Source organism: Coenobita brevimanus, chromosome 75 (genome assembly GCF_032717465.1).
Source record: "Coenobita brevimanus isolate Jiangsu-jjx chromosome 75, ASM3271746v2, whole genome shotgun sequence".
NCBI classification, from domain to species: Eukaryota; Metazoa; Arthropoda; class Malacostraca; order Decapoda; family Coenobitidae; genus Coenobita; species Coenobita brevimanus.
This window is the reverse complement of record NC_137028.1, coordinates 10,801,180-10,819,535: the sequence shown is the minus strand read 5'-3', so window position 1 is coordinate 10,819,535 and position 18,356 is coordinate 10,801,180. Positions and strand designations below refer to the sequence as shown.

The 18,356-nt window shown below is 42.2% G+C and overlaps 1 protein-coding gene and 1 non-coding gene across 2 annotated transcripts in view; one reads left to right on the top strand and one right to left on the bottom strand.

Annotated features, from left to right (window-relative positions):
• Window positions 1-18,356, top strand: part of SMC6 (Structural maintenance of chromosomes 6) — a 256,438-nt gene that overhangs the window by 22,018 nt on the left and 216,064 nt on the right. The window contains exons 3-5 of the mRNA XM_080278837.1: window positions 3,451-3,547; window positions 7,822-7,980; window positions 9,487-9,608. Coding sequence (XP_080134963.1) covers window positions 3,451-3,547; window positions 7,822-7,980; window positions 9,487-9,608 — 378 coding nt within the window. The remainder of the gene's footprint in view (window positions 1-3,450; window positions 3,548-7,821; window positions 7,981-9,486; window positions 9,609-18,356) is intronic.
• On the bottom strand, window positions 17,861-17,979 carry LOC145408135 (5S ribosomal RNA). The gene has a single exon (XR_013898881.1). It is a non-coding gene; the product is annotated as a 5S ribosomal RNA (ribosomal RNA).

The window sequence follows — 18,356 nt, the reverse complement described above, 5'->3', positions numbered from 1 at the left end:
ACGGAAGATCGTGCTAGAAGAGTGAGGGAAGAGTTCTGGACAAATGTAGAAGTGTGCATGGAAAAGTTTGGAAGGAATGAGAGTGTTTTTGATTGGTGATATGAATGGTAAAGTTGGGAATGCGAAGGTGGATGGAATAGTTGGTGAGAGGGGTGTGCCTGTTGAGATAGATGAGAATGGGAGTGTGTTAGTGGACATTTGTGCTGGGAGGGGGTTGGTGGTAGCCAATACCCTCTTCAGGCATAAAATGATCCACAGGTATACATGGCGAGTGATGAGAAGGGTGGGTGGTGAACTGAATGAAAGGAAGGCAATGATTGATTATGTGTGTGTGGATGAAAGGATGCGAAGATGTGTAATGGATGCAAGAGTTTATAGAGGTTGGGGGAGTGGACTTTCTGACCACTACTTGGTGGTGGCCAGAATCAAGGTCCAATTAGAATGGAGAAATAGGAGAAGGGAAAGACGAGAGGAAGGAGTAGTAGCAAGGAGAGTGGAAAGGTTACAAGAGGATGAGAAAAAGGCAGAGTATAAGAGAGAAGTGGAGGAACGATTGGGCAAATATGAATTGGAGCAGATGGGAGACGTGGAAGGTGTGTGAAGGATATTTACAGAAGAAATATGTGCAGCATGTGATGTGGTGTGTGGAAGGAAGAGAAGACAGAGGGGGGTGCAAGGAACAGCATGGTGGACTGAAGAGGTGAGACAGGCTGTGGCACAAAAGAAGAAAGCATACAATGAATGGATGAGAAATAGGGGCATGGAAGAAGTTGAGAGGCGGAAGAGAGAGTTATATGTAGAAAGAAAGAGAGAGGTGAAAAGATTAGTAAGAGAGAGTAAGAAGAGAGTGGATGAGGAATTTGGAAGGAATTTTGAGTGTAAAGTGGAGGGACTGTAAGAAAATGTTATGGAAAGAGGTGAAAAGAGTAAGACAGGGTGGAAATGAAGTTAGCAGGGGAGTGAAAGATAAAAATGGTAGATTACTAGTGGAGAAGGGAGAAAAAGTGAGCAGATGGAGAGAACACTTTAAGGAATTGTTGAACATAGAGGATGGAAGTAATGCGAGTATAAGTGGCTGGGGAATGGCTGGGAGAAGGAGGGAGGTGAGAAGACAGGAAGAAATCAGTAGGATAGAAGTTGTGGAAGCAATGAAGAAAGTTAAATCAGGGAAAGCCCCAGGAATTGATGGAGTGTGTGGTGAAATGCTGAAGCATGAGGGAGAGATAGTAGTAGAATGGATGTGGAAGATGTGCAGATTAGCCTGGGAGGAAGGTAGAGTCGCGGAGGATTGGAAGTCAGGTATAATTATTCCCTTGTACAAAGGAAAAGGGGAAAAAGAAGTGTGTGGTAATCATAGGGGCATTTGTCTTCTTAGTATAATAGGAAAAGTGTATGGTAGGATACTTATTGACAGAGTTAGAGAAAGAACAGAGAAATTAGTTGGAGAAGAACAGGGAGGCTTTAGGAAGGGAAGAGGTTGTGTAGATCAGATATTCATTCTCAGATCTTTAGTGGAAAAGTTTCTAGAGAAGGGAAAGAAGTTGTATGTGGCTTTCATGGATTTGGAGAAAGCATATGACAGGGTGGATAGACAAGGATTGTGGAAAGTATTAAGAATATATGGAGTAGATGGGAAGTTGTTGAATGCTGTGAAGAGTATGTACGATGGTGCTAAGGCTGCAGTGCGTGTAGATGGTGAACTAAGTGAATTTTTCTCTTTGAAAGTTGGGTTGAAACAGGCATGTGTCATGTCTCCATGGTTGTTCAATCTGTACATGGATGGGGTAATAAAAGAGGTACAAGGTAGGGTAGTGGATGTTGGAGTGGCCCTGGTGAGAGAGGATAGTGTTTGGAAACTCCCTGTACTGTTGTTTGCAGATGATACTGTGTTGTTGAGGAGGGGAGCTGCAAGGCTTGGTGGATGAGTTTGGGAGTGTGTAAGAAACGGAATCTGAAGGTGAATGTAGGGAAGAGTAAAGTGATGGTCTTTGAGAGAGGTGAAGTCAGTGAATGTACAGCGAGGTTGGATGGTGAGGAATTGGAAAATGTGAGTATGTTTAAGTACTTGGGTAGTGTGATGAGTAAGGATGGAGGTTTGGAGAGTGAAGTGCTTGAAAGGGTACAGCAGGGAAGAAAGGTTGCTGGTTCTTTGAAAGCAGTGATAAGAAACAGGGAAGTGAGCATGGAAGTGAAAAAGTTACTGCATGACAGTATTGTGATACCAACTCTAACGTACGGAAGTGAAGCTTGGACGTTGTTGGAAGGACACAAGTCAAGAGTGAGAGGAGTGGAAATGAGTTATTTAAGAAGAGCCTGTGGAGTCACATGGAGAGATAGGCCGACAAATGAGGATATAAAGGAACGTTGTGGTGTTGATGTGGATGTGATAGGGAGCGTTATGAGGAACACACTGAGGTGGTTTGGCCATGTGGAGAGGATGGAGGGTGAAAGACTGACGAAGAGAGTGTATGTGAGTGAGGTGGAGGAGGGAAGAGGGAGGGGGAGGCCGAGGATGAGATGGAGGGATGGGGTGGAGAGGTATATGAGAGAAGGGGGTGTGAGTTGGGAGCAGGTCAGTGAAATGGCGGGGGACAGGGCGACTTGGAGGCGATTTGTTTGTGGCCACCCCAAACGGGATTGAGGCATCTGGCAATAGATAGATAGATAGATAGATAGTTTGTGTTGCTTAAGGTATGTGATAATGTCAGTTTTTAACATTTATTTATAGAATTTGGATAGTGTTCTTAACAAATGTGCTTTAAATACGTGATGGCTCCTTTAAAATCTCTATAGTATTTGATGGTTCAAAGTGTGTTGTAGGTAACCTGAGATGTTCAGACACTCTCTTGTTGTTGGAAGTCTGTGTTCCTCAAACTTTTTTTGGGGGGGAGGGGGGGAAGGAGGGGGGTCAGCCCACTGCGTACACCGTTTACATTAACCCGTGGATTGCGTAGTTATTTTATTTTTATTTTTTTTTTTTACCGGTTGGATGCAAAAAATGATTTTTTTTTTTTTTTTTTATCATAAACTTGAAGATAAACATCCAGGGCATCATCTGATGAAAAGATAAAAAATCTCTCTCTCTCCGTCTCTGTGTAGGGCCATGCGTAAGTTTACGTACGGGAGTAGTGATATTTTTTTTTTTTTTTTTTTTTTTTTTTTTTTAAATACCGGTAAATATATATATATATATATATATATATATATATATATAAACTTAAACATCCAGGGCATCATCTGGTGAAAAGAAAAAATCTCTCTCTCTCCGTCTTTGCTTAGCTCCATGTGTAAGTTTGCATAGGGGTCAAGTTGTTTTACGGTGATGCATGGCGAGCACAGCCTGAGCTGTGGCTCGCAATCCACGGGTTAATTCTCTTAATATCCCACTGTTTCTTGAGACGCTTCCCCACCCTCCACTGCAAGGCCCACTGAGAGAGGTTATATTTTCAGGGACGAAATGGGAGTGGAAAGAGTGCTGTGCTTACGGCAGTTGTTGTTGGACTTGGTGGAGCCAGCCGCCTCACTAATAGAGGAAACAGTTTGAAAGGTAATTATTTGTTTTCATTTAGGCCTAAGCTTATCTTTACTACCAATGCAAAGCTACGTTTTTAGCACCGCTCACCACCTTTCTTCTTTTCTCATAGAAATATGTGTAATGAATACCTCATACTGTACTGTATTATTATTATTATTATTACAGTACCCTCGCGTCCAGCACGGTAATATTGTCATGCATGGGTCACATGTTGGACCAAAAACGTGTTGGACTAACAAAAGAGCTTATGGGGAAAAGTGAATTATGTCAGCAACCCTCGGAAAAGTCACCCTAAATACCTACCATGTACCTATACATATATTGGTACTATTGTAATTATAATAAATGGTACTGTGCTATGAATGATAACTAACCTTTTAGGATAGTGTTGGTGGGCTTGCTGGGAATGGAAGGTGGTATCCAAGGCTGTAGTTAGTCCTACTGGGTCCCCGGAGGATGGCTGCTGGCGTCACTAGCGGGTAATGGCTGTTGCTCCTCCTCAACCTTACTCATAAATCCTTCAAAATCAAACCTCCCTCATAAATCCTTCGAAATCACACTCAGAATCACTATCTTCATCCACAGCCATGGAAGGTCCTGCTTCTGCCTGTCCTAGCACTGTAATCCTCGGCAAAGGGCATGCTTCTCACACTGTTGCCAGAGCCCCGTCTCGTGACTGTGGAAAGTGATCGCTGTCGCTGACTCGGTAGAGAATAAGGAGAAGCAACTTTGTTTATAAACTGGTACGCACGCCGATGAGAAGGGTTTCAAAACGATTGATATTTATTCTAAAATATTAATATGTATTCAGTGTCAGGCTAAATGTTCAATGCTGTAGTAGGATACATTCTCTGTCGAGTCGCCTGGATTTTGGTCACACTGTTTTCCCCGTCGTATGCTCGGCAGGAATCCATCCAGATGAATTCCAAATGCCCGTGGTATCGTCAGCAATTTTACCACGTTACCATTCCGATTTACCATCGTATCCTCGGCAAACCTGGTATGAAGTGCCGTGTGATAGCCTTCGGCTGCCAGGATCTTGTCTTAAGTTTTTTATTATGATCACGTTGGCTTCATTCATGTCGGAGGCCTTGGCAATGTCAACTTTCCTCTCCCCTTTCTTCTTCCTCTCGATGCTTTCTAGCTTGGTGGCCTGAGGGAGGTGCCGACGCTTCTTGGGGTTCTCAGAAGGCTTCCTAGGCATCGTGAGCAGGGTAAAATGCAGTAACAAGGGCAGAAAATGCAGCAAGAAAAAAGCACCTTCCAATGCAATTATGCGACTGAGTGGCTCTGTGGCGGGGGAAATGTAAACAAAACATCATGTGACAGCAGAAGCGTTTTTAATTGGGCGGCATCACGATCACGTCACGATAGCGGGCGGGGAAGGCTACTTGATCAGAAGTTTTTCATTGGCTGTCATCATCATCATGAGAATGTCCAGTATGACCGTGTTGGACCGGGGTTGATCGTGCTAGAGTGAACTCTGCGGATTTCGCCCACTTCTCGGAGCTCTGTGCGTGTTATGCTAACACACTCATGTTGCAGTAATTAAATCGTATTAAATAATACTAATTAATTGCTCTCCGCGCTGGACCCGAATCGTGCTGGACTAATGCGTGTTGGACGCGAGGGTACTATATTATTATTATTATTATTATTACTATTATGTGGTAGGTGGGGGCGCTCACCATCCACTCACGCGATGTAGTGCTTCTCTCTGGTGTCTGCCCTTTCCTCTCCTCCATCCTTTCCATCCATCCTATTCTGTCTTTCTTTCCTTCATTCTTTCCTTATCCTTCTGCCTACGGGAGACTTTACACTCCCTCTTCTGTCTTTCTTTCCTTCATTCTTTCCTCTTCCTTCTGCCTGTGGGTGACTCTATACTGAGTGACAAGCCAAATGGTTTCCTGTACACTAGGAAACCATTTACTACACTGGGTGGTAACCATATAACCAAATTTTGGTGCCTGGTGGTTTAATGGGTAATTACGGAGCTCCAGTCGGATTGAGCCGGTGAAGGTTTATATCCAAGGGGTGGTTGGGGTTTATTGCTTACGTAATGAGGAAGGTGAGAAGTGTTAATATTGGGGGTGGGGTTATAAGGGGTAGACTGAGAAAGACATGGGACGAGGTCATTAAGTGTGACCTTAGGGTTAAGGGACTGAACAGGGAGGCTGCAATGGATCGTGCAGCGTGGAGAGCCGCCATTAGGTGACCAAGGCCGACACATGCAAGCATGTTGGAGCCTTTAAAAACGAACGAACGTAATGCCACTCAGGGATGAGTGAGGCTGGTCACTGTCATCTTAAATGTCAGGACCAACTTGCCTAGCCCCGGGCTCCTACGCTCCTAATGGGGCAACGTAGGATTTGATGATGAATGAATGAATTATTATTATTATTATTATTATTATTATTATTATTATGACAGAGGAGCTAGTTGGAGAAGAACAAAGGGGATTTAGGAAGGGGAAAGGGTGTGTACAGGAAGGGAAAAGGGTGTGTAGATCAGATATTTGTTCTAAGATGTTTAGTGGAGAAGTATCTAGAGAAGGGAAGGAAAGTGTATGCTGCCTTCATGGACTAGGCGAAAGCTTATGACAGAATAGATAGGCAAGGTATGTGGAAGGTATTAAGAATATATGGAGTGGAGGGGAAATTGTTGAGTGCTGTGAAGAGTATGTACGAGGGAGCTAGGGCTATGGTGCGAATGGATGGTGAGCTGAGTGAGTTCTTTGATCTCAGTGTGGGACTGAAACAGGGTTGTGTGATGTCTCCATGGCTGTTTAATATATACATGGATGGGGTTGTATAGGAGGTGCAGGGTACGGCAGTGGATGTAGGGGTGGCTCTAATGAATGAGGGTGAGATTTGGAAGCTTCTGGTGTTGCTGTTTGCTGATGATACAGTATTGTTGTGTGAAGATGAATGGGAGTTGCAAGGTCTGGTGAATGAATTTGGGACAGTGTGTAGGAGGAGGAATCTAAAAGTTAATGTAAACAAAAGTAAAGTTATGGTGTTTGAGTAGAATGAAGTCACAGAGTGTGCAGTGAGGTTGGATGGTGAGGATATGGAGAATGTGAGTGCATTCAAGTACTTGGGTTGTGTGATGAGTAAGGATGGAACTTTGGGGGATGAAGTGCGTGAAAGGGTACAGCAGGGAAGGAAGGTTGTTGGTACACTGAAAGCAGTGATGAGAAATAGGGAGGTGAGTATGGAAGTTAAGAAGTCACTGCATGATAGTCTTGTGATCCCTACCCTGACGTATGGAAGCGAGGCATGGACCTTGCAAGAGGGGAACAAGTCAAGAGTGAGAGCAGTGGAATTGAGTTACTTGAGAGGAGCATGTGGAGTGACATGGAGGGACAGGTTGACGAATGAAGAAGTGAAGGAACGTTGTGGGGTATATGTGGATGTGGTTGAGAAGATTAGGAGAAATACACTGAGGTGGTTTGGACATGTGAAGAGAATGGAGAATGAAAGACTGACTAAGAGGGTGTATGTAGGTGAGGTGGAGGGAGGGAGAGGGAGGGGTAGACCGAGGATGAGGTGGAGGGATGGAGTTGAGAGGTGTATGAGGGAGGGGGGAGTGATTTGGGGGGAAGGTAGTCAAATGGTGGGTGACAGAGTGATTTGGAGGTGTTTTGTCTGCAGCCACCCTTTGCGGGATTAGGGTATCGGGCTATAGATAGATAGATTATTATTATTATTATTGTCATTATTATTGTTGTTATTATTATTATTATTATTATTATTAAACGAAGGAACTCTTGAAGCACAGGCATAAAACTACCACAAAGGAGACAAAGCCATTGGAGGAGCAGTGGATTGTAAACTACAAAGCTGTGAGGCAGTTCTAACTTTTGCTCTGTATTTAATCCTTGGACCCCAGTGACTACTTCTCAGACTTACTCAGGCTAGTGCCGTATGATGTTACTTATACCTGGGAACCACTCATGATATGACAGTGATAAAGGAAACTCATTATAACCCTTACGGGTTAGGGGATAACCTCTTTTGTACTCTGGCTAATGCCAGATGATTTTAGTTGCCACTGGGGACTCAGCCAAGGTCTAATATTTAGTCAGAAGTTTTTTATCAACTCCTCAGAAGGGAAATTTAGTTTACTTTTCAATGTTTTAGCTCTTCAAGCTTAACACCTTACATTGCATAGATTGCTTTTCTTCCTCACAGCACATGAATGGAGATAATGAGGGTCTTCTTTTCTTATACTTGTTTGGTGAAAACACTGTAATAACATTTGTTTATAGATTTTTTCTCTCGCAGAACTGGTAAAATATGGTAAACAAACAGCAACAATAGAGATAGGCATCAAGAACTGTGGTAAGGATGCCTTCCAACATGACTTGTATGGAGATGCCATCATAGTGGAGCGCAAGATCACTGCAGTGGGGAGTGGTGGTTACAAGCTTCTGGGAAAGAACAGTAAGGCCTCAGATTTCTCATATGTATATAATGTTTTTGAGGTGAATGATGATTTCTCTCTTTTATTTATTTATTTTTATTTTTATTTTTTTTTTTTTTCCCTGTGGGGTGGGAAAGGAGGTCTGGATCACCTCCTCCTCTTACACTAATACAGTACACATTTTTCCTTTATCAGATACGAACAGTGACATATAGTTTACCCCCCCCCCCCTTTTTTTTTTTTTTTTTTTTTTCCCCAGATATCCTTTCCCACCCTAGGGCAGGGTGAGGAGTAGCAATGTCCAGACAGCTTGGCAAGTATTTTTAAAGGTGGGCCAGTATCCTGAGTGTTGGAATATTCCAGATAATATTATTGTGGAACTTCAAAATATTTGTGTTGAATAATCTGTTGATAATCATATACCAGTTGTATTATCAAGTAATAATCAGTCTCACTCTTGTAACCTTTTTGAAGTACCAAATTGCATTTCCTCTGGAATACATGGAAGTTCTTGTACTGTAACACTGAATGTTTGTTCTTGTGTTCCATATTATCATGAGTGAAGGAGGTTGTCTAGCATCTCTTTCGTAGTGATTTATGTTGAATACCCTGTATTAAGCCTCATTACAGTATTCTTATATATGCTGCTTAAATTTTTATAACCGACATAGATTGCATAAATACAGTAGCATACAAGGAATATTAACATGTCATATACAGAAATAAATAATTAAGGATTGGGTGGTTGGGTGCCTCTGTAATCAATATGAGACCTAGACTCACAGCCCAGTGGATACTTGCACCTTTTTATTTCTTGCTGGTCAGTGGAATGGCTCTACTCAGCATTTGTTGGGAAAACAATGCAGTAAGGTGAAGTATTTTTATCATTGATGGTTTTCCCAGTGGGATGGAACTGAGAATTTAAAAGATTTGAATGATGAGTGTAGCCCATAACGTGAAGGATTTTTATTGTTAATTGTTTTGTATGTGAGATGGAACTGAGAATTCGAAGCTTAAATGTTAAGTGAATGGATGTGTAGCCCATAAGGGAAAGGATTTTTATTATTGATGATAAGTGAATGGATGTGTAACCCATAAGAGCAAGGATTTTTATTGTTGATGATTTTGCATGTGGGATGGAGTTGAAGATTTAAAAAATTTGAATGATGAGTGTAGCCCATTAGGTGTAGGATTTTTATTGTTGATGGTTTTGCATGTGACATGGAGCTGAGAATTTAAAGGCTTGAATGATAATTGAATGGATGTGTAGCCTATAAGTGAAAGGATTTTAATCGTTAATGGTTTTGCTTGTGAGATGTGGCTGAGAAAATATGGATTTGAATAATGAGTAAATGGATATGAATCCTATTTACTGGACACTGTTGATAGCTCCACCTGTCCTCCATTTTCCTTTTTATATTTTGGGTGTTATCCTCTCCATTAGTAATACAGCTAGTGGGATATTGATTGAGTGCGATGTGATGATTGCCAACACATATTAACAGTCAATCCTTTTATCATTTCAGGGGCCACAGTTTCTACAAAGAAAGAAGATCTTGTTAGAATGTTAGATCACTTTAATATGCAAGTGGATAACCCTATTACAGTGCTCAATCAAGACATGTCAAGAGCATTTTTGAATTCAACAGTAAGTTTCGTGGTTAAGCAGCTTCCAGTAAGTCCATCCATCCATCCATCCATCCATCATCCAATCCTACATTGCCCCATGAGGAGAGTAGGAGCCCAGTGCTAGGCAAGTTGGTCCTGGCATTTAAGATGAGAGTGACCAGCCTCACTCATCCTTGAGTGGCATTACATGAGCAATAAACCCCAACCACCCCTTGGATATAAACCTTCACCTGCTCAATCCGATTGGAGCACTGTTATTACTCACTAAACCACCAGGCGCCAAAATTTGGTTATATGGTTACCACCCAGCGTAGTATATGGTTTCCTGGTATACAAGAAACCATTTGGCTTGTCATTCAGTGTAGAGTCACCCACAGGCAGAAGGAAGAGGAAAAAATGAAGGAAAGAAAGACACAAGAGGGAGTCTTTCTTTCCTTTATTCTTTCCTCTTCCTTCTGCCTGTGGGTGACTCTACACTGAGTGACAAGCCAAATGGTTTTCTGTACACAAGGAAACCATTTACTACGCTGGGTGGTAACCACATAATCAAATTTTGGCGCCTCGTGGTTTGTATAGTAATAATTCTAGGCACTTACGGGGGGAAAACTATTCATTGGCCAAGGGACTCTTGGATTAGAATACCATGGCACACATGAAGGGATTTTCTGTGCACCCCTTCTTGTTGCATAACAATCATAAAGAAACAAAAAAATTATTATATATATATATATATATATATATATATATATATATATATATATATATACATATATATTATATATATATTATATATATATTATATATATATATATATATATATATATATATATATATATATATATACGCAGTAGGTTGTGGCGCCCATCATCCACTCACTTAGTGTAGAGATGCCATATGATCCCTACACTGAATTACAAGCCAAATGGTTTTCTGTACCCAAGAAACCGTATGCTACGCTGGGTGGTAAGCACATAACTGGGGTTTCTGGCAGGGCTAAGTGTCCCCCAGATTCTCCCATCCAAAATCATTTAATCATCGCAGTTGTTTCAGAGAGCCTCGGAGGACCCAATACCTGCCCAGGGCCCCAACTAAATGGGCAGACTTGCATGGCCGTATGGAATGTGAGAAGTGTGAATGAGAGGAGCAAGAAGGTGTAAGTGGTGAATATGTTCAAGAGTCCAAGATATGTCATGATGGCATTGTGTGAAACGAAGATGAAAGAGTGTGAAGTGGAGGAGTTGGAGGGTGTGAAATGGGTAAGGTCGGTCATGAATGGGTGAGGAAGATGCAAGGAAAGAGTTGATTTGTTGATGAATGAGGTGTGGGAGAGTGGAATGAGAAACTGCAAATGTGTCAGCTCGAGGTGTATGTACTTCATGTTCAAGTTTGAGAAAGCGAAAGTGGCGGTGATTCTAGCATATGCACCGTATGAGGACAGGAGTGAGAGAAAGACAGGTTTCGGGATGAGCTGGATGAAGTAGTGGGAGAAATGCCCAGGAGCTATAAAGTGATCATAATGGGTGATATGAATGGAAGAGTAGGCACTGGTCCAGAGGATGACATAATGGGTTGTTATGGAGTACCAGGAGAAAATGATAATGGGAAACGACTAAAGGATACATGTCAGGAGAGGAGGTTGTGCATTTGTAGCTTTTATTTCAAACAAAGATGCAGATAAATATACATGGTTTAGAGGGAACGGGGATCGGGTTGAAAAAAGCCTGATTGATTACATGCTCGTAGAGAGGTCGATGATGGGAATGGTTGCTGATACGATGGGCCATGAGAGGACGATGTGGAGGTTTGTCAGATCATATGATTGATGTATGCAAGATCAAGCTGAGAGGAATGAGGTGGATCAGGAGAACGAGAGGAGCATTCAGGGAGAAAGACTGAAAGTTGAGAAACTGAAGATCAAAGAAATGGCAGATGATTCAGGACCAAAGTAGAGGAGGAGTTAATCATCATCATCATCATCATCTGGACCTCCTTTCCCACCCAAGGGCAGGGTGTGGAGTAGCAATGTCCAGACAGCACAAATTTGCCCAATCCAGTAGACCACGTTTCCATTCACTCATCATTCAAGCCCCCGAATCCTGGCTCTACCAGATACACCAAAAACATTCACCACATTCTGCATCTTCACACAAACATATCCGATTAAGTCAATCCAGATGCTGCCATGCTCACAAGGGGTGCCAAAATCCCTGATCATGCACTTCTCACAACATTCATCCAGCCAGTTCAATCTCTTGTCAGTTCCCTAGCCTCACCGACTTCCAAACCTCTCTTCCTCAAACACTCATCCGCCATATCTCTTCACCTTCTCCTTGGCCTGCTTCGCCTCCTCCCTCCTTCAGATTCGCTCAGGTATACCGTTTTCACCACACTATTGTTATCCATTCTTTCCACATGACCATACCACCTCAGGACACTCTCTTCGATTGTGGTGTCCACCGACTTCCTCACTCCACACCTTTCATGAATCATATTATTTCATATCCTATCCACTCTCTGTACTCCACATACATTCCTGAGCAGTCCCATCTCCACTGCTCTTACTCTTGACTTTTCATTTTCATGCCACACCATAGTCTCACACCCACATGTTAAAGTTGGCACTAACACTCCCTCATGTAAGCCTCGTGCAGCTGCAACACTCAAGCCTCTATTTCTTATCAAGGCCTTCATTGCACCAGCTACTTTTCTTCCTTGTGTCACTCTACTTTCAACTTCTTTTGCACATTTTCCTCTCTTTTCTATCACTGTACTCAAGTATTTGAACTCATTGAATTGGAATGAAATTGATCTGGACTGCCTGTGGAATGCCTATGGGGATTGCTTAGTTAGGAATGCTAAAGCAGTGTGTGGTGTTGCAAGATTAACAACAAAGAAGAAAGGTACAGCATGGTGGGATGAGGAGGTTAAGAGAGCAGTGGAGAAAAAGAGGAAGATGTGGCTAAAGTGGTTACAGGACAGGGGTTCAGTTGAAATAAGAATTGAATATATTGAGAGCTAGAAGCATGTAAAGAGACTAGTGAAGAGGAAAAAGGAGGAGGTAAATGATGATCTAGGAAGAAAAATGAATGCGAACCACTCTGAAGTTATTCTGGAAAGAGGTGCAGAAATGTAGAAGTGAAAGCAGAAAGAAATGTGATGGTGTGAAGGATGTGGGTGGTAGATTATTAACCCATGGGGATGAAGTAAGGAGCAGATGGAAAGAACATTTTGAAAGCCTGATGGACAAGAATAGAGAGAGCAGAGCAGCTGTAAACAGGATTGGTTTTGGGTGTGTGCAGACAAGGAATGCAGTGCCAGGAGACATGACACTCGCACAGACAACTGAAAAATGGGAAAGCATCTGGGGTTGATGAGGTGTATGCAGAGATGCTTAAGTGTAGTGGAGAGAGTGGAATGAAGTGCTTATTGGAGATATGTAAGAAGGCATGGATGAGTGAAACTGTGCCTGCAGAGTGGAAAAAGGCTGTGATTTTCTCCCCTGTACAAAAATAAAGGTGAGTGAAGTGAGTGCAAGAATTATTGTGGCGTAAGTTTTTTTTAATGAGGCTGGGAAGATATATGGAAGAATTATTACAGAGAAAGTAAGAGAGATGTTTGAAGTCCTAGTGAGTGATGAACAGGGTGACTTTAGGAGTGGCAGAGGATGTGTGGATAAGATATTTACAATGAGATAGCAGAGAAGGCTTGTGAGAAGGACCATAAGGTGTTTATGGCATTTCTGGATCTGGAAAAAGCATATGACAAAGTGGACAGAGGGACTGTGGAAAGTTGCACGTGTATGGTGTAGATGGTAAGGTGCTAGGTGCTGTCAAGAGTTTTTATGATGTTAGTGAGGCATGTGTCAGGGTTAATGGACATCTAGGTGAATGATTCACGATCAGTGTGGGCGTGTGACAAGGTTGTGTGATGTCTCCATGGTTTGATATATATATACATGGATGGGATGATGAGAGAAGTAAAAACATGAGTAATGGATCGGGGGATGGCATTGTAATGAATGGTGATTTATGGAACATCTCAAATTTATTGTATGCTGGTGATGCAGTACTGCTTGCAAGTACTGGACAAGAACTTGGTAGGCTAATGCAGAGTTTTGCTGATGTCTGTGAACGTCATGGCTTGAGAGTAAATGTAGAAAAGAGTAAAGTGATGGTTACTGAGAGAGAAAGTGTCTCCTAGTGGGATGTTACGATGAATGGAGACAGACTGGAAGTGGTGAGAGTTCAAATGCTTGGGTACAGTGATAGAAAAGAGAGGAAAATGTTCAAACTAAGTGGAAAGTAGAGTGACACAAGGAAGGAAAGTAGCTGGTGCAGTGAAGGCCTTGATAAGAAACAGGCTTGAGTGTTGCAACTGCACTAGGCTTACACAAAGGAGTGTTAGTGCCAACTTTACCATATGGTTGTGTGACTATGGTGTGGGATGAGAAAGAATAGACAGGAATGAGAGCAGTGGAGATGGGATTGCTGAGAAATGTATGTGGAGTAGAGAGAGTGGATAGAATACGAAATAATGTGATTTGTGAAAGATGTGGAGTGAGGAAGTCTGTGGACACCAGAATCGAAGAGAGTGTACTGAGATGGTATGGTCATGTGGAGAGAATGGATAACAATAGAGTGGTGAAAAAGGAATATCTGAGTGAATTTGAAGGAGGGAGGAGGCAAGATAGGCCAAGGAGAAGGTGGAGAGATATGGTGGATGAGTATGTGAGGAAGAGAGGTTTGGAGGTCAGTGAGACTAGGGAACTGACTAAAGATGGAGCTGGCTGGATGAATACTGTGAGGAGAAGTGCATGATCAGGGATTCGACACCCCTTTTTAGCGTGACAGCATCCGGGTTGACTCTATTGGATAGGTTTATGTGAAGCTACAGAATGTGGTGAATGTTTTGGGCGTATCAGTTAGAGCCAGGATTCCAGGAGCTTGAATGATGAGTGAATGGATGCGTGGCCCATTGGAATGGGCAAATTTGGGCTGTCTGGATGTTGCTACTCCTCACCCTGCCCTGGGGTGGGAATGGAGGTCCAGATGATGATGATGGTGGTGGTGGTGATGATGATGATTTTATTATTATTATTATTATTGTTGTTGTTGTTGTTATCTGATACGTTTATGTGAAGCTATAGAACGTGGTGAATGTTTTTGGCATATCAGGTGGAGGCAGGATTTTCAGGGCTTGAATGATGAGTGAATGGAAGCGTGGCCCATTGGATTGGGCGAATTTGGGCTGTCTGGACATTGCTTCTCCTCACCCTGCCCTGGGGTAGGAAAGGAGGTCCAGATGAGAATGATGATAATGATGATGATGATTATCACAATCATCATCATCATTGTCATCATCATTATCGTCATTGTCATCTAGTCCTGTGTTGCCCCATGAGGAGCATAGGAGCCCGGGGCTAGGCAAGTTGGTCCTTACATTTGAGAGTGGCCAGCCTCACTCATCCCTGAGTGGCATTACCTGAGGAATAAACCCGAACCACTCCTTAGATATAAACCTTCATCGGCATAATCCAGTTGGAGTGCCGTAATTACCCACTAAGCCATAAGGCTCCAAATTTGGTTATATGGTTACTACCCAGCGTAGTAAATGGTTTCATGGTGTAGAGGAAACCATATGGCTTGTCATTAAGTGTAGAGTCACCCATAGGCAGAAGGAAGAGGAAAGAAAGACAGAAGAGGGATTGTAAAGCCACCTGTAGGCAGAAGGACGAGGAAAGAATGAAGGAAAGAAAGATAGAAGAGGATGGAAGGAAAGAAGGATGGAGGAGAGGAAAGGGCAGACATCCTAGAGCATCACCACATCGAGTGGGTGGATGGCGAGCGCACCCGCCTATCACTTATAATACTGGGTATTTAGTGTTCATGGCAGGAATTATGTTCTTATATCTAGATGTAGGAGAGAGAAGAGAAGATAATAAAAAGTTTTGTTAGTTAAAGAAATCAAACATATACATAATCCCATAATTTACGCGAGGGTTACGTTCCCAGACCCTTCGTGTATGTGGTAAATTCGTTTATACGCTCTGCGCATGTGTGCACATAATTACGCATGTGCATTAAGTGTATTACATCTGAATAATACTGTTTGTGTACTGCATGCACCTAATAAATTAGCATTAGGTATGGAAAACAACAAAAATGTAAGAAATATAACACTGAAAGCTGACAAGCACAGGCATAGGTGGGTGGTGGAGTGGGGAGTTACTTAGTGGCGGGAGGAGGAGTTAACAGGTCATCGATCGTACCTTCCTCAACCTCTTCTTCATCACTCTGGATGACTGGGGTTGTATAGACTGATTGGGGGATGTAAGTGATGAATGCTGCCTCCTGTATGCTACGTTCTGCTTTTTTTATTGTATGAACAGTTGACTCATTCACCCCAAACATACGACCAAGAGCACTCGTCGACATTCCATCCCTAAGTTTGTCCAACACTTTAACTTTCTCTGTCAGTGACATCACTTCACTTTACGAGTCCGCTTTGGTGCGTTACCACATGCATCACTAGCACTACGCTTAGGCCCCATGTTGGCAAACAAGGCAAGCAATCACTGGAAGGCAGAAAAATAAGCCACAAATAATTTGTGAGTCACACACGGTTCGAGCGTTGGATTCAGACTGACTGTGGTACGTTGTAGACTGACCTCCCACCCTTGCTTGTGTGTGTGTGACACACACACACACACACACACACACACACACACACACACACACACACACGAAGAGGGGAAAGTGCCACAAGAATGGAAGAGGGCAAATGTGGTACCAATTTACAAGAGAGGAAACGGGGAAGAACCCCTGAATTATAGACCAGTGTCTCTAACCAGCATGGTCGCAAAATTGTGTGAGAGAATCCTGAAAGACAGATGGATAAAATATCTGGAAGAGATGAATATTTTGGCTGAATGTCAGTTTGGATTCAGAAGTGGAAGGTCATGTGTTTCTAACTTGTTGAGCTTTTACTCAAGAGCGATTGACGTGGTACAGGAGAGAGATGGTTGGGTGGATTGTGTGTACTTAGACTTAGAGAAGGCCTTTGACAAGGTACCTCATAAAAGACTAATTTGGAAACTAGAATATATAGGAGGACTGAAGGGGAAACTTCTGGAATGGATGAGAGACTTTTTGAGAGACAGACAAATGAGGACAGTAATAAAGGATAGGATGTCTGGATGGAGGGAAGTAACAAGTGGAGTCCCTCAAGGCTCGTTGTTGGTGCCAGTAATGTTCCTGATTTACGTAAATGATATGGTAGATGGAGTGAACAGTTATGCAAGTCTGTTTGCTGATGATGTAAAGATCTTGAGGAAGGTAGAGGTTGAGGAGGATTGTAAAATACTGCAGGAGGATTTGGATAGGATACACAGTTGGAGCCGGACGTGGGAAATGAAATTTAATGTAAAGAAATGTAAAATATTGGAAATGGGTAAAAGTACCAGGAGGCCATCATTGAATTATTTATTGGGTAATGAATTAATCACAAAAAGGAGAGAAGAGAAAGATTTGGGAGTGCTGGTCCAAGATAGTTTGTCACCAGAAAAGCACATTAACAAGATAGTTGGAGAGACTTATAAACTCTTGACTAACATAAGAGTAGCATTTCATTATATGGATGAGGAGATGATGAAAAAATTGATAGTGGCAATGATCTGCCCCAGGTTAGAATATGCAGCAGTAGTGTGGTCCCCACACAAAAAGAAAGATATAAACAAGATTGAGAGAATACAAAGAACAGCAACCAAGATGGTCCTCAGTCTGACAGACCTGTCATACAGAGAGAGGCTGGAAAAACTGGATTTGCCTTCCTTAGAGGAAAGGAGAAAGAGGGGAGACATGATTGCAGTGTTCAGGACCATGGTGGGAGTAGATAAAATTGACAATGAAGATCTGTTTGTATGGGATAAGAGAGCAACAAGAGGACACGGAATGAAATTGAAAAAGTCAAGCTTCTTGAAGGATATCAAGAAATATAGCTTTCCTTACAGAAGTATAGACTTATGGAATAGCCTGGACAAAGAGATTGTCCAGTCTAAAAACTTAAACTAGTTTAAAGCCAAATTTGACTTACTGAGAAACAGCGTTGGAAACCCACGAGCATAGTACATTCCGTGTATATCACATCATTCATTCATTCATTCATTCATTGCCAGACGCCATGTATCCCAGACGGGGTGGCCAATGGCTTAGAGTTAATTGTTTTACAGGGAGGGGCACTAATCCTCCACCAACCCCACTTGACATGTAGGGATGCCAACAGCATCTGGTGTTCCCAGGCGGTCACCCATCCAAGTACTAACCAGACCCAACGTTGCTTAACTTCGCTGATCGGACGGGAAGCGGTGTACTCAACGTGGTATCGCAATTAGGTATATTAGGTAAATACTTAAATATTTGGAACAACTTAGACACAGAGGTGGTGCATGAGAAAAACATTCATGTGTGTAAAGGTAGACTTGATAAATGTGGATATGGAGACAGGACAACATGAGCATTGCTTAATTCCTGTATACTACAAATAGGTAAATACACTCACACACGTATGGGCATGGGCAGCGGGTAGGCATTTTTATATTTTATTTATTTCTCTCATATATTAAAATTATTTATTTGAATAATATAATTTTATGTTTTATTTATTGTATGAAAAAATCATGGATAACCGAAATCGGGTGAAAAAAGTTCGTGTTAATTAAGGGATTACCGTATAGTGTACAGTATGGTACAGGATTTTTTTTTTCCATAAT